Source organism: Sinohyriopsis cumingii, chromosome 10 (assembly GCF_028554795.1).
Source record: "Sinohyriopsis cumingii isolate HCF-2022 chromosome 10, ASM2855479v2, whole genome shotgun sequence".
Classification (NCBI taxonomy): Eukaryota; Metazoa; Mollusca; class Bivalvia; order Unionida; family Unionidae; genus Sinohyriopsis; species Sinohyriopsis cumingii.
The window spans coordinates 111,435,093-111,449,041 of record NC_142970.1 but is presented as its reverse complement, the minus strand read 5'-3'; the positions used below and the strand labels follow the sequence as shown (position 1 = coordinate 111,449,041).

The 13,949-nt window shown below is 36.6% G+C and overlaps 1 protein-coding gene across 11 annotated transcripts in view; it reads left to right on the top strand.

Annotated features, from left to right (window-relative positions):
- Positions 1-13,949, top strand: part of LOC149791028 (uncharacterized) — a 75,085-nt gene that overhangs the window by 12,565 nt on the left and 48,571 nt on the right. For 6 of the 11 annotated variants that reach the window (XM_089972914.1, XM_089972912.1, XM_089972916.1 and 3 more), the window contains 10 exons: positions 838-864; positions 1,455-1,625; positions 3,897-3,923; positions 5,270-5,440; positions 6,089-6,115; positions 7,480-7,650; positions 7,927-7,953; positions 8,712-8,738; positions 10,090-10,260; positions 10,865-10,891. In XM_089972914.1, the coding sequence (XP_089829040.1) occupies positions 838-864; positions 1,455-1,625; positions 3,897-3,923; positions 5,270-5,440; positions 6,089-6,115; positions 7,480-7,650; positions 7,927-7,953; positions 8,712-8,738; positions 10,090-10,260; positions 10,865-10,891 (846 nt within the window). The remainder of the gene's footprint in view (positions 1-837; positions 865-1,454; positions 1,626-3,896; positions 3,924-5,269; positions 5,441-6,088; positions 6,116-7,479; positions 7,651-7,926; positions 7,954-8,711; positions 8,739-10,089; positions 10,261-10,864; positions 10,892-13,949) is intronic. The other 5 variants (XM_089972915.1, XM_089972913.1, XM_089972917.1 and 2 more) reach the window with 5 other exon arrangements.

The following is a 13,949-nucleotide window of genomic DNA, read 5'->3' as shown; positions in this document are numbered from 1 at the left end:
ACCAATATGTTGTATTTACGCATTTTACTTAAATATTGTACTCCCTATAGGTAGCATAAATATAGAAGGAAAGGGCAACATTGATTTGGTATTCAGAAACAAGAGAGATCTTCTTCCTGATCAGTTGGACTATTTTATCCTTTCACACTCCTCTCACTTTTGCCTTTCCCGAAAGCATACGACAGAAAACATTTTTGATCCTGATTAATGAAATCTAAGTTCAATAGACAGCAGCAATGCCTGACTAACCATCTCATAACTAAGGGCTGAAATAAAATTGAACACTTTGGAAAGCTCTTTAGTGTACAATCCTACACACCAAATATTTCTGTCATCGCATTTATCTATAAAATAAGGTGGTACAATTTGCCATTTTTAATACGGGGTCAATGTTGCTGGTTATTTCCAATTTATCTTCACAAGAGATATAATTGAGAAAGAACGAAATGAATGAAAGACACGTGGAACAAATGCTAACGCACATACATATATACCTGCCAAGGTGTCAAAAGAATTTCTTGAAAAACAAATTTCAGTTGTTATATCTATTAATGAATCCTCGTCGAAAAAGACATCGACTCATGCCAGTGTTCTGGGCTCCATAACGGTCAATGATTGTGGCTTCTTGTGCCTATTATTTCTTTATTTTATTTTCTACATTGTAAAATATGGAATCCAAAATAAAAACCAAACAAGATCAAAGCATATGTATTGTGTTCTTCGTAAAGAATTGTTAGTAAGCACCTTCGTAGCGCATGTATTGGCAGTAGCCTGGAAAACAATAATGGTTCTGCACATATCGTTTACTTTTTTAATAATCTTTGCTTTGTCTTTCAGGCATTGCAATGGGTTTTACTTCTACAGGTAAATAAAATACAATTTTTAGTTATTATTTATTAAAAAAACAAAACGATATGTTGCTTAGTTGGGACATATGACTTGATAACAACATTTTACAGCAGAAGAATGATGATGTTTAAAGCAGTTTTGTTGGTTGAGGTTTTAAAAGATTTCGTATTGTGGCATGCATATTTTTCTGCTTGTGCTATGATACGTAAAATAATTGGAACCATTTGCTTATTTCCACTGTCTTCTCAAATCGGCCTGAACTTCCTAATTACTCCCTTAGTTAGAGGCCACGACTCCTAGAAATTTCTATATTGATTTATTCATCCGAGGAAACGATCCAATCGTGTACTTAGAACAAAAAAGAAAATTATATATTTTGATATATGGCCATATTTTCACAAATCCACGCAAATGTATAAGAACTATGGCCATTCCCGTTTCCGTTCTGTAATACTTAGTCCAGACGGCTGGTCTCTTCGCATCTTTACTTAATAAGAAATATATATGAGAAAGAATTAAATTTACAACATAAAGTTAGAGCAGATCAAACGTGCATTCCTTGTACTTGCCAAGAGTTAAAGTGTTTGATGAAAAATATATTTCAGAGTTTATACCTCCTACTGAATCCCCACCAACAACAAAATCCACTCCTGCCTGTGCTTCAGGCTTGACGACGTCACAGGACTGCAGGTTATTCTTTTGTCAGGATGGACAATGGCAGGTCGGTGAATTTACCGCTACAAAGGAGTGTTGTTTAAAAGAATTCCATCCAAAGTGTACGTATAAATACATACGTATAGCGCCTATCATGTTTTCTTTCCATTCTATCCTCTATTACGTTACGTGTAATCGAACTCAAAAACTGAAATGCACATGTGATGTATTCCTCTTAATGAATTGTTAGCGCGTTGCATGTTAAGGAATCAATTTTGTAGCAACACATATCGTGTAAAATAACAACCATTCTTTTTCTATAGGCTGTTACTTTTCCATGATCTTCTTTTTAAGGTTTCTTTCAGGCCGAGCAATGGGCTTCACATCAGCATGTAGCCGAAATCCATTTAATTACATTCTTTTAAAAAGAGATACAGATATTTGTTTGTTGTATATAGGACTTGCCAACACACAGAAGTGCAGTTATGTTTAAATGTTTTACCTGTTGAGGTTTTAAATAATTTCTTAGTGTTCTGTTCATATCTTCTTGCGGATACAAGGATGGTGAAACTAATTGTAATCAATAGATCGGTTCGGTTATGTCATCCCACTTCCGACTTCAAAACTTATAACAATCAGTCTGGGCTTTAGATACGACCTCATTTAGAGGTCGTGAACCCAATAATGTACATAGTTATTTATTACTAGAGGAAACGACCAAATCGCGTTATTAGAAGGAAAGAAAATTATGACTTTGTCTATACTATCAAGCCACAAAGATCCATGAATACACAGATACGTTTCCACTTTCCATCATACTGAAAGAGAGTAATCAATTAAAAAAACCAACAGTTCATTTAACATTCATCTTTTATCTGCAAGAAAACCTTTAACTTAATTTTACTACGACAATTAAATGATGTTGAATATGCCTTTAGAGGGACAGGAACACTTGGTTTCTGTTATTTAGAAACCGGTGGAGTTGTGTGGGGTGCAAGTATTTCGACGATCTTGAGTAGAAATTTCTAATTTAATCCATTGTCCAGACCTTCCAGCAATCCCGGTAAGGTATTGCGATTTATACTAATATGTAGAATATTAACCAAACATGTAACTAGATTTTCCAATGAGTCTTCCCAAATCCGGCCTTAACTTCCTAATTACTCCCTTAGTTAGACGCCACGACTCCTAGAAATTTCTATATTGATTTATTCATCCGAGGGAACGATCCAATCGTGTACTTAAAACAAAAAAGAAAATTATATACTTTGATATATGGCCACACTTTCCCAACTCCACGCATTGCGATTTATACTAATATGTAGAATATTAACCAAACATGTAACTAGATTTTCCAATGCCTTACACCTTCTTTCTGCGAAATGAAATGTTGTAGTTACACCTTTCACCAAAGGCTTCTATCCTCCAATACATAATATGAAATGCAGGCAAGTGGAAGATGACTTGGTATTCTGGAAGATTAAGAGGTCTTTTCGTTTTCCTCTTCAGTTTCAATTATTGTTTGTCTTACGAACTCAACTGTATACGTGCATTCATGATAGAGGAAGACAAATATATTTGCCTCTGATATGCAGACTGGTATGTGCAAAGGTAATATTCACTCTTGAAGGCGAAGCTCGAAAGATTGCAGAAGTGCATGTCAAGCCTTCAAACATTAAAGAATAAATAAAATGGCAACAATTGGGAGGATTTGAAAGCATATACGTATTTATCACATATTTTCTCATCATCATAACTCCCACACAACTAGGGACGTACATGATGCCATTTCGTAATATTGCGACCAGGCTGCTGGTTTCATCGTATCGTTTCTTATCATGGAATATGTTTAAGAAGCAACCACATTCGAGCTAGAATAAAACTAACGCGAATGCTCAAATATATTTGATAAGAGTAAACACCCTTTCGTGGGAAATATATTTCAGAGTTTATACCTACCACCGAATCCCCATTCACATCATCATGGCCTTCTGTCTGAAATTCAGGCTCGAGGATGGCACAATACTGTAGGATAATCTTTTCTCAGGATGAACAATGGAATTTTGATCACTTCACCGCTACAAAGGAGTGCTGTTTACAAATCTTTAATTCAAAGTGTACATACAAACAGATACATATATCTCATATTACTTCGTCTTTCGTTTTTATTTCTCCATTACATAGTATGTTGTCTTGCTTAAACCCCAAATTACACATATTTCTAGGCACAAACTTATTGTGTGCATTCCTCTTAGGGAATTATTAAATGCATTTCTTGATACAATATCAGCTTTATATCTAAACGTGCAGTAGTGGTACAATGTGAAATAAGAATGATTTTGTAGCTATTGCTACTTTCATTTCCATAACCTTTTCTTTGTGTTTTCTTTCAGGCCAAGCAATGGGCTTCACGTCTACAGGTGGGCGAAATACACTTATTATTTACTTCTCACAATAAATGATAATGTTATTCACTTTAGGTTAGACATTGCACTTGATAGCTATATCGGCGGTGTGTTTTTTATATCTCCTAGTACAGAAGAACGATAATGGTTAAAGTGGTTTTACTGGTTAAGGATTTTAAGACTATCTTGGAGTTCTGAACATATTTTCGGATGATACAAGGATAACTACACTAAATGTAACCTTAAAACGTTTCCGTTCTGTCATCCCACCACAGAACTCATAGCGCCATACCATTTTTCTCTGCTTAAATTACATCTTAATGTTATGGTTACTAACTCTGCTCATTTATATAAATTTAATAACCCGAGGGACGATTCAATGGTATTGTTAGAAAGAATAAAAATGATGCCTTTGAATGTAATATTAGACTTACAATGTCCACGCAAACGAAAGGCCCAACCTCACTTTCGATCATATTAAAAGAGTCATCCACGCCATCCCACAAGAGTTGGTTACATTGTCTTCATTTTCATGCAGGACGACCATTAACTAATTTTACTACTACATCTAAATGACATTGACTGTTCCAAAAGAGGAACGGGAAACACCTATATCTGATATGCATAGGCTGGTGGAGTGGATGGGGCCGGAGCATATTCTAAGTTTATGCGCGGGGCAAGGGTAAACTAGTCCCTCTACAGTTTTGTTATATAAGGTAATATGTGAAATATTAACCAAATACGTAAACTAGAATTACCAGAATCGTACAATTTGTCTCGACTAAAAGAGAATATCTATTTTAGTTACACTTTTCACCAAGAGCTTGTACCCTACAACAGATAACATGAATCGAAGGGGTAATTGGGAATGTTGATATAGTATTCTGGAAGAAGAAGATACATCTTCTTCCCGACCAATTTGAATATTTTATTTATCACCCGCTTCTCTGGCTCTTTGGATTTTCCGAAAAGAGAAGATTGAATAAATTTACCCTAGCGATACAGACTAGTGCAAAGAAAGATCCTATAAACTCATACTGACTGCGTTGAATGGGTAGGAGAGTATTGCAACCGTCTAATATATATGGACAGAAAATATAATGGTAACTTTCGGGAAGTTTATGACTGAACAAACGAATTGAAGACATAACTTCCCATCATTGCACTTGCCAAACAGCTAAGGTCGTATAGCTTGCCATTTTATATTACTGCGCCCAAGCTGCTGTTTTTCCCCATGTTTACTTTCGGAGCAATATATGTGAGAAATAACGAATTACAAAAATGAATCGTAGAGGAAAATTCATGTTTCTACATATATACTTGTGAAGCCGTAAACAGACTTTGTGGAAAATGTATTTCAGAGTTTATATCTACCACTGAATCCCCACCCACAACGCTGTCGACAGCTCTTTGTGACTCCGGGTCAATAAAGGAACAAGACTGTAGCATACTCTTTTGTCAGGATGGACAATGGCAGGGCGGTGAATTCACAGCTACAAAGGATTGCTGCTTACAAACCTTTCATCCAAAGTGTACGTACAAAACCTTACATACAGCTGCTATTAATTCATATTTCATTTTCGTTCTCCATTAGACAGTACGTTGTATTGCTTAAACCCCAATATTACATATTTCATTTCTAGAAAAAAACTTTATTTGCTGTATTCCGCCTAGGAATTATTAAATGCCTTGCTTGATACGGGATCAGCTTTTTTTTTGTACCAGCACGTGCAGTTGTACTACACTGTCAAATAAGTATGTGTTTGTGTGTGTTTGTGTGTGTGTGTGTGTGTGTGTGTGTGTGTGTGTGTGTGTGATTTGGATTTTAAACGGAGCTTTAACAATTTCTCAGTCATTTTGCTACGATATCTGCAGTGTGACAAGTTATAGTGATGTCTAGCACTGGGGCATCAAGCCTCAAACATGTAGCATGATGTACCACCCAGTCAAATTATCCTGACATCAGGCCGACAAGTCCTATCACTAACTTTTTAATGCTGATCGCCATGCGAGGCAGCTGTTAGTACCATTTTTGTAAGTCTTTGATATGACTCGACCTTGGATCGAACCCACGACCTCCCACATCCGAGGCGGACGCTCTAACCTCGTGGGAAAGAAGAATGATTTTTTAGATATTGTTACTTTCCTTTCCATAATCTTCTCCTTGGCTTTTCTTTCAGGCCAAGCAATGGGCTTCACATCTACAGGTAGGGGAAATACACTTATAATTTAGTTCTTACAACAAAAGACAAAGGTGTTCAGTTTAAGTTAGACATTAGACTAGACAACAACAACGGATCTGTTTTTTATATCTCCTAGCACAGAAGAACGATGATGTTTAAAGTGGTTTCACGGATTAAGGATTTAACGGATATCTTGGAGTTGTATACATATTTTCGGACGGTACAACAATGATTACACTAATTGCAACCTTTGAACGTTTCCGTTCTGTCATCCCACCACAGACTCATAACTTCATACCATGTTTCTATGCTTTAATTATTAATTACGTTAATTTAATGGTTACTACCTCTACATATTTATATAAATTTATTAACCCGAGGCATGGTTCTATCGTATCGTTAGCAAGAGCGAAAATGATTCTTTTTAATATTACGTTAGACTTTCAATGTCCGCGCAAACAATGGGCCCATCCTCACTATCGATCATTTTAAAAGAGTCATCCAAGCCATCCCACAAGAGTTGATTCGTTTTCTTCATTTGCTTCATTTTCATGGATGACGACCATTAACTAAGTTTACTACGACATCTCAATGACATTGACTGTGCCATTAGATGGACAGAAAACATGTGTTTATGTTATGTAGAGGCTGATAGAGTTGGATGGGCACTGGGCACATTCTAAGTTTATGTTAGCTGAAAGGGCAGAACCTGTCCCTTTACGATTTTGTCATTTCTGGTAACACGTGAAATATTAACCAAAAGCGTAAACTAGAGTTTCCAGGATCGTACACATTGTTTCAACGAAAAGAACAAAATATATTTTTGTTACATTTTTCACCCTGAGCTTGTACCCTACAACAGATAACATGAATCGAAGTTGCAATTAGGAAGGTTGATTTAGTTTTCTGGAATAAGAAGAAACATCTTCCTCCGGATCAGTTCGAATATTTTTCTTTTCTCAACCGCTTTTCTGGCTCACTGGATTTCCCGAAAAGAGAAGACTGAATACATTCACCCTAGGGATACAGAATAGTGCAATGAAAGATCATATAAACTCATCATGTATACGTTGAATAGATAGGAGAAGAGCATTGCAACCGTCTAATATTTATGGATCGAAAATATAATGGCAACTTTCCGGAAGTTTATGAATGAACAAACGAATTGAAGACATAACTTCCCATGATCGCACTTGTCAAACATTTAAGGTCGTACAGCTTGATCTTTGTTATTACTGCGCACAGGTTGTGTTTTTCCCCAATATTTTCTTAAGGAGGAAAATATTTGAGAAATAATGAATTGCAAAAATGAAGCGTAGGAGAAAGCTCATGTGTATACATATAGACTTGTGAAGCCGTACACATACTTTGTGGAAAATGTATTTCAGAGTTTATATCTACCACTGAATCCCCACCCACAACACCGTCGACTCTTCTTTGTGATGCTGGCTCGATGAAGGCACAAGACTGTAGGATATTCTTTTGTCAGGACGGAGAATGGCAGGTCGGTGAATTCACAGCTACAAAGGATTGCTGCCTACAAACCTTTCATCCAAAGTGTACGCACAAATCTTTACATATAGCTGCTATTAATTCATCTTTCGTTTTCGTTCTCCATTACATAATATTTTGTCTTGCTTAAACCCAACGTAACATATATTTCTAGCTTAAACCTTATTTGGTGTATTCTTCCTATGGAATTCTTAAATGAATTGCTTGATACGGGATCAGCTTTGTACCAACACGTGCAGTAGTGGTACAATGTGACATAAGAATGAAATTTTTAGTTATTGCTACTTTCCTTTCCATAATCGTATCTTTGCGTTTTCTTTCAGGCCAAGCAATGGGCTTCACATCTACAGGTAGGAGAAGATACACTTATAATTAACTTCTTACAAGAAAAGATGAAGGTGTTCAGATTAGGTTAGACATTAGGCTAGACAGCAACATCCGCAGTGTTTTTATATCTCCTAGTACAGAAGAGCGATGATATTTAAAGTGGTTTTACGGATTAAGGATTTGAAGAATATCTTGGAGTTCTGTACATACTTTATGACGGTACAACGATAATTAAACTCTAATTGTAACTTTTGAACCTGTCAGTTCTGACATCCCACCAGAGACGTCATAACGTTCTACTCTGCTTTAATTACATCTTAATGTAGTGGTTATTAACTCTACACATTTACATAAATTTATTAACCAAAAGGACGATTCAATCGTATTGTTAGAAAGAACGAAAGCGATGCCTTTGAATATACTGTTAGACTTCCAAGCAAACGAAGGGTTCAACCTCACTTTCCATCATATTGAAAGAGTCGTTCACACCATCCCGCAAGAGTTGGTTTCATTTTCTTCATTTGCAAGCAGGACCACCATTAACTAATTTTACTACGACATCTAAATTATATTGACTGTTACAAACGAGGGATGGGAAAAATATGTTTATGTTATGTAGAGTCTAGTGGTGTTTAACTCATAGGGAATTTATTAAATGCGTTTCTTGATACGGGATCAGCTTTGTACCAACACGTGCAGTAGTGGTACAATGTGAAAAAGAATGATTTTGCAGCTATTGCTACTTTCTTTTCCATAACCTTCTCTTTGCGTTTTCTTTCAGGCCAAGCAATGGGCTTCACATCTACAGGTAGGCGAAAAAGACTTTTTAATTACTTCTTACAAAAAATGATAAAGTTATTCAGTTTAGGTTAGACATTGGACTAAGCAACAACATCGACGGTGTGTTTTTTATATCTCCTAGTACAGAAGAACGATAATTATTAAAGTGGTTTCAACGGTTAAGGATCTAAAGAATATCTTAGAGAACTGCACATATTTTCGGATGGTACAAGGATGATTATTCTAATTGTAACCTTGAAGCATGTCTTTTCTGTCATCCCACTACAGACCTCATAACGTCTTACCATGTTTCTCTGCTTTAATTACGTATTAATGTAGTGGTTATTAACTCTACTCATTTATATACATTTATTAACTCGAGGGACGATTCAATCGTATTGTTAGAAAGAATGAAAATGATGCTTTTGATTGTACTGTTATCCATACAATGCCCACGCAAACGAAAGGCCCAACCTCACTTTCGATCATATTGAAAGAGTCATTCACGCAATCCGACAAGAGTTGGTTTTATTTTCTTAATTTGCATGCAGAACGACCATTAACTAATTGCACTACGGCATCTAAATGACATTGACTGTGCTAATAGAGGGACGGGAATCATGTGTTTCTGTTATGTAGAGGCTGATGGAGTTGGATGGAGTCGGGGCACATTCTAATGCTATGTACGGTGCAGGTGTAAACCAGTCCCTGTACGGTTTTATCATTTATGGTAATACGTGAAATATTAACCATATACGTACATTAGAGTTTCCAGGGTCGTATACATTGTTTCGACGAAAAGCAAAGGTCTATTTTATTTAAACTTTTCACCCAGAGCTTTCACCCTAGAACATATAACATGAATCGAAGGGGTAATTGGGAAGGTTGATTTAGTATTCTGGATGAAGAAGTGACATCTTCTTCCCGACCAATTTGAATATTTTCTTTTTTCAACCGCTTTTCTGGCTCTTTGGATTTCCCGAAAGGAGGCGACTGAATACATTTACCCTAGGGATACCAACTAGTGCAAAGAAAGATAATAAAAACTCATAATGTCTATGTTGAATATATAGGAGAAGAGCATTGCATCCGTCTATTATTTATGGACCGAAAATATAATGGCAACTTTCGGGATGTTTATGAATGAACAAACGAATTGAAGACATAATTTCCCATCATAGCATCCGTGAAACAGCTACGGTCGTACAGCTTGCCATTTTATATTACTGCGCCCAGGTTGCTGTTTTCCCCCATGTTTACTTAAGGAGGAATATAGCTGAGAAGCAACGAATTGCAAAAATGAAGCGTAGAAGAAACCTCATGTTTATACATATGTAAATGAGAAGCCGTAAACATACTTTGTGGAAAATGTATTTCAGAGTTCATTTCTACCACTGAATCCCCACCCACAACAACGTCGACTCATCTTTGCGATTCTGGCTCGATGAATGTACAAGACTGTAGGATATTCTTTTGTCAGGATGGACAATGGCAGGTCGGTGAATTCACAGCTACAAAGGATTGCTGCTTACAAACCTTTCATCCAAAGTGTACGTACAAATCCTTACATATAGCTGTTGTTAATTCGTCTTTCGTTTTTGTTCTCCATTATACAGTATTTTGACATGCTTAAACCCAAAATAACACATATTTTTAGATGATACCTTATTTCATGTATTCCTCCTAGGGAATTATTAAATGCGTTGCTTGATACGGGATCAGGTTTTTACAAACACGTGTAGTAGTAACAAAATGTGAAATAAGTGTGTGTGTGTGTGTGTGATTTCGATTTTAAAAGGAGCTTTAACAAATTCTAAGTCACATTGCTACAATGCCTGCAGTGTGACTTTTATAGTGATGTCTAGCAATGGGGCATCATGCCCCAGACATGTATCATGATGTAACACCCAGTCAAATTATCCTGACACCAGGCCGACAAGTCCTAACACTAACACACTAACCTATTAATGCTGAAAGCCAAGCGAGGCAGCTGTTAGTACAAGTTTTGTAAATCTTTGGTATGACTCGACCGGGGATCGAACCCACGACCTCCCGCATCCGAGGTGGATGCTCTAACCACATGTGAAATAAGAATGATTTGTTTACCCATTGCTACTTTCATTTCAATAATCTTATCTTTGCATTTTCTTTCAGGCCAAGCAATGGGCTTCACATCTACAGGTAGGCGAAATACACTTATAATCTACTTCTTCCAACAAAAGACAAAGGTATTCAGTTTAGGTTAGACATTGGACTAAACAACAACATCCGCACTGTTTTTTATATCTCCTAGTACAGAAGAACGATGATATTTAAAGTGGTATTACAGATTAAGGATTTAAAGAATATTTTGGAGTTCTTTACATATTTTTGGACGGTACAACGATGATTACACTAACTGTGATCTCTGAACGTTTCCGTTCTGTCACCCCACCACAGACCTCGTAACTTCATACCATGTTTCTATGCTTTAATTACGTTAATTTCGTGATTACTAACTCTACACGTTTATATAAATGTATTAACTCGAGTGACGATTCTATCGTATTATTAGAAAGAACGAAAATGATGCCTTTTAATATTCTGTTAGACCTTCCATATACCCGCAAACGAAGGGTTCAACCTAACTATCGAACATACTAAAAGAGTCATTCGCGCCATCCCACAAGAATAGGTTTCATTTTCTTCATTTTCATGCAGGACGATCATTAACTAATTTTACTACGACATCTCAGTGACATTGACTGTGTCATTGGAGGGACGGGAAACATGTGTTTCTATTATGTAGAGGCTGATAGAGTTGGATGGGCACTGGGCACATTCTAAGTTTATGTACGGTGCATGGGTGAACAAGGCCCTGTACGGTTTTGTCATTTATGGTAATACGTGAAATATTAACCAAAAGCGTAAACTAGAGTTTCCAAGATTGTACACATTGTTTCAACAGAAAGGAAAAATCTATTTTATTTACAGTTTTCACCCAGAGCTTATACCATACATCAGATAACATGAATCGAATGGGCAACTGGGAAGGCTGACTTATTATTCGGGAACAAGAACAGACATCTTCTCCGTTTGAATATTTTATTTTGTCAACCGCTTCTCTTGCTCTTTGGATTTCCCGAAAGAAAAGAATGAATACATTTACCCTAGGGATACAGAATAGTACAAAAAAGATCATTTAAACTAATAATGTCTACGTTGGAAAGATAGGAGAAGAGTATTGCAACCGTCTAATATTTATTGACCGAAAATATTATGGCTACTTTCGGAAAGTTATTGAATGTGATGGATTTATCGGTGGAAGCTGTGAGTGATGTTTAGTCAAGAAAAAGCCAGATAAACGATAGTTTTCCTAACGGAATGGAAAGTTAATGTAAAGGTAAGCGCTATTTCATCTTGGAAAAACCGGATCAAATCAAACTCAAGTTTTGACACTTTATTAATTCTTACGTAGATTGGTTTTATCAAAGTCGGATGAAGCATTGGGCTATTCTAATCTAAACGAGGTCATCTATTTTTAGAGCTCATCATTTAACCAAGGATTTAGGTCAGCCTATCGACCCTTGCCTACGTTGTATGCAAAGTAGCCAAGTTTGAACAGTGCAAATTACCGTATATACGCTACTAACTACTCGTCTATATCGTCTATATTGTTTATTCTGTGCAAAGCTTCTTTAAGTGCATTCAATTGCAACTTAAATACAAAACCTAAATAGTAAATCTGCGACCTTCACTCTATACCAGTCAAAATGGATCCTGATCTTGCAAAAGTTGACACGGAATTACGAGAATACACATCCTTGATCAGTGAACTCTCTCTTGAAGAATTATGCTGCTTCAACAAAATTCAATACAGAGACGAGATTTGTGCCGACATGTGTATTCATTTACCCAATCATAACAAGACGTCTCTTGAAAGCGCAGCACATTACATCAGTAACATGATCAACAATGAGGTCCAGCGTTTAAAAGCTCGAAAACGGAGGCAACAATCAACAAAATCAATACGCCAGAAAGAAAAAGAATCAATCCTAGCCAAAAGTCCTTCTTGCACATTCAAAGAAAGTGATGACCCTAATTTAGAACAGGAAGACGACGAACCAGATGATAATAGCATTGTTGCATATCAAGATACCCTGAACGAAGAATAGAACGAACCATGCACTGGAGACGACAGTATAACACACTTGAAACAGACATATAAAACCTCAAGCAGTGTGTCGACGAATCCAGACGAAAAAACACAGAAACTGTGACTGATAATGAGTATAAGTGTAGTTCTGACTGTAAAGCAATAGGCAAGTCAAAAACAAAATTTAAAAATATGACAAGGTGTAACATTTGCATGTCTTGGCATCATGATACTTGTGCTGGTATTAGCAGAACAGACCCAATAGGATTCTGGCTCTGTACTCTATGAAGAAATATGCCTAAAGACCTTAGAACGATCCAGGCTTCGGTAAATGAAATGCATGCTTGTACAACGGTCATTTTAAACCAAATCCAAATTCTGTCAAACAGAATGGAATCAAAATTTGCAAACATAAACAACCAAATATCCAGCATCACAAAACGCATGGCTGTGTATGACAAATTAACTCACTACAACTTAAAGAAATCAAACAGCAAACACTAGATGCCAAACTTGAAACAAACAAAAAAAAACAGCTTTATTGTTGAACAAAACACAAAATGCAATCGAATTGCTAAAAACCAATACAAAATACCCAAAGTCATGTATTGAAATGGCCAATAGCCAGACCGACAGGAGTCAACCAAGAACTGATAAACCAACACGAGCTAATGATAGATACGAACACCCTCAAACAGATCAAAATCGACGTAGTCGTTCTCTTCCAAAACCATCAATGGCACTGATTACAGGATCATCTCTCCTGAAAGGTACCAACACCAGAGGACTTTCACGTGAGGTACATGTGAAGTCATACCCTGGTGCCACCATTGACAGTCTCAAAAGAGACCTGAACAAACTTGACCTAAATAATTACCATACGATTATTGTACAAGTAGGTGAAAATGACGCCGATAGAGATCTGGAAATAAACCAATTTGAAGTCAAATACATGTCTCTCATTAACCAGTTGCTAGCCCAAGTAGACAATGTCGTTATATCTGGTCTTATTCCAAGACGTGACGTCGATATGACGCAGTTTGATGACATCCTCATAAATATTAGCAGATCATTCAACCTTCCATACGTATCAAACCATGACAT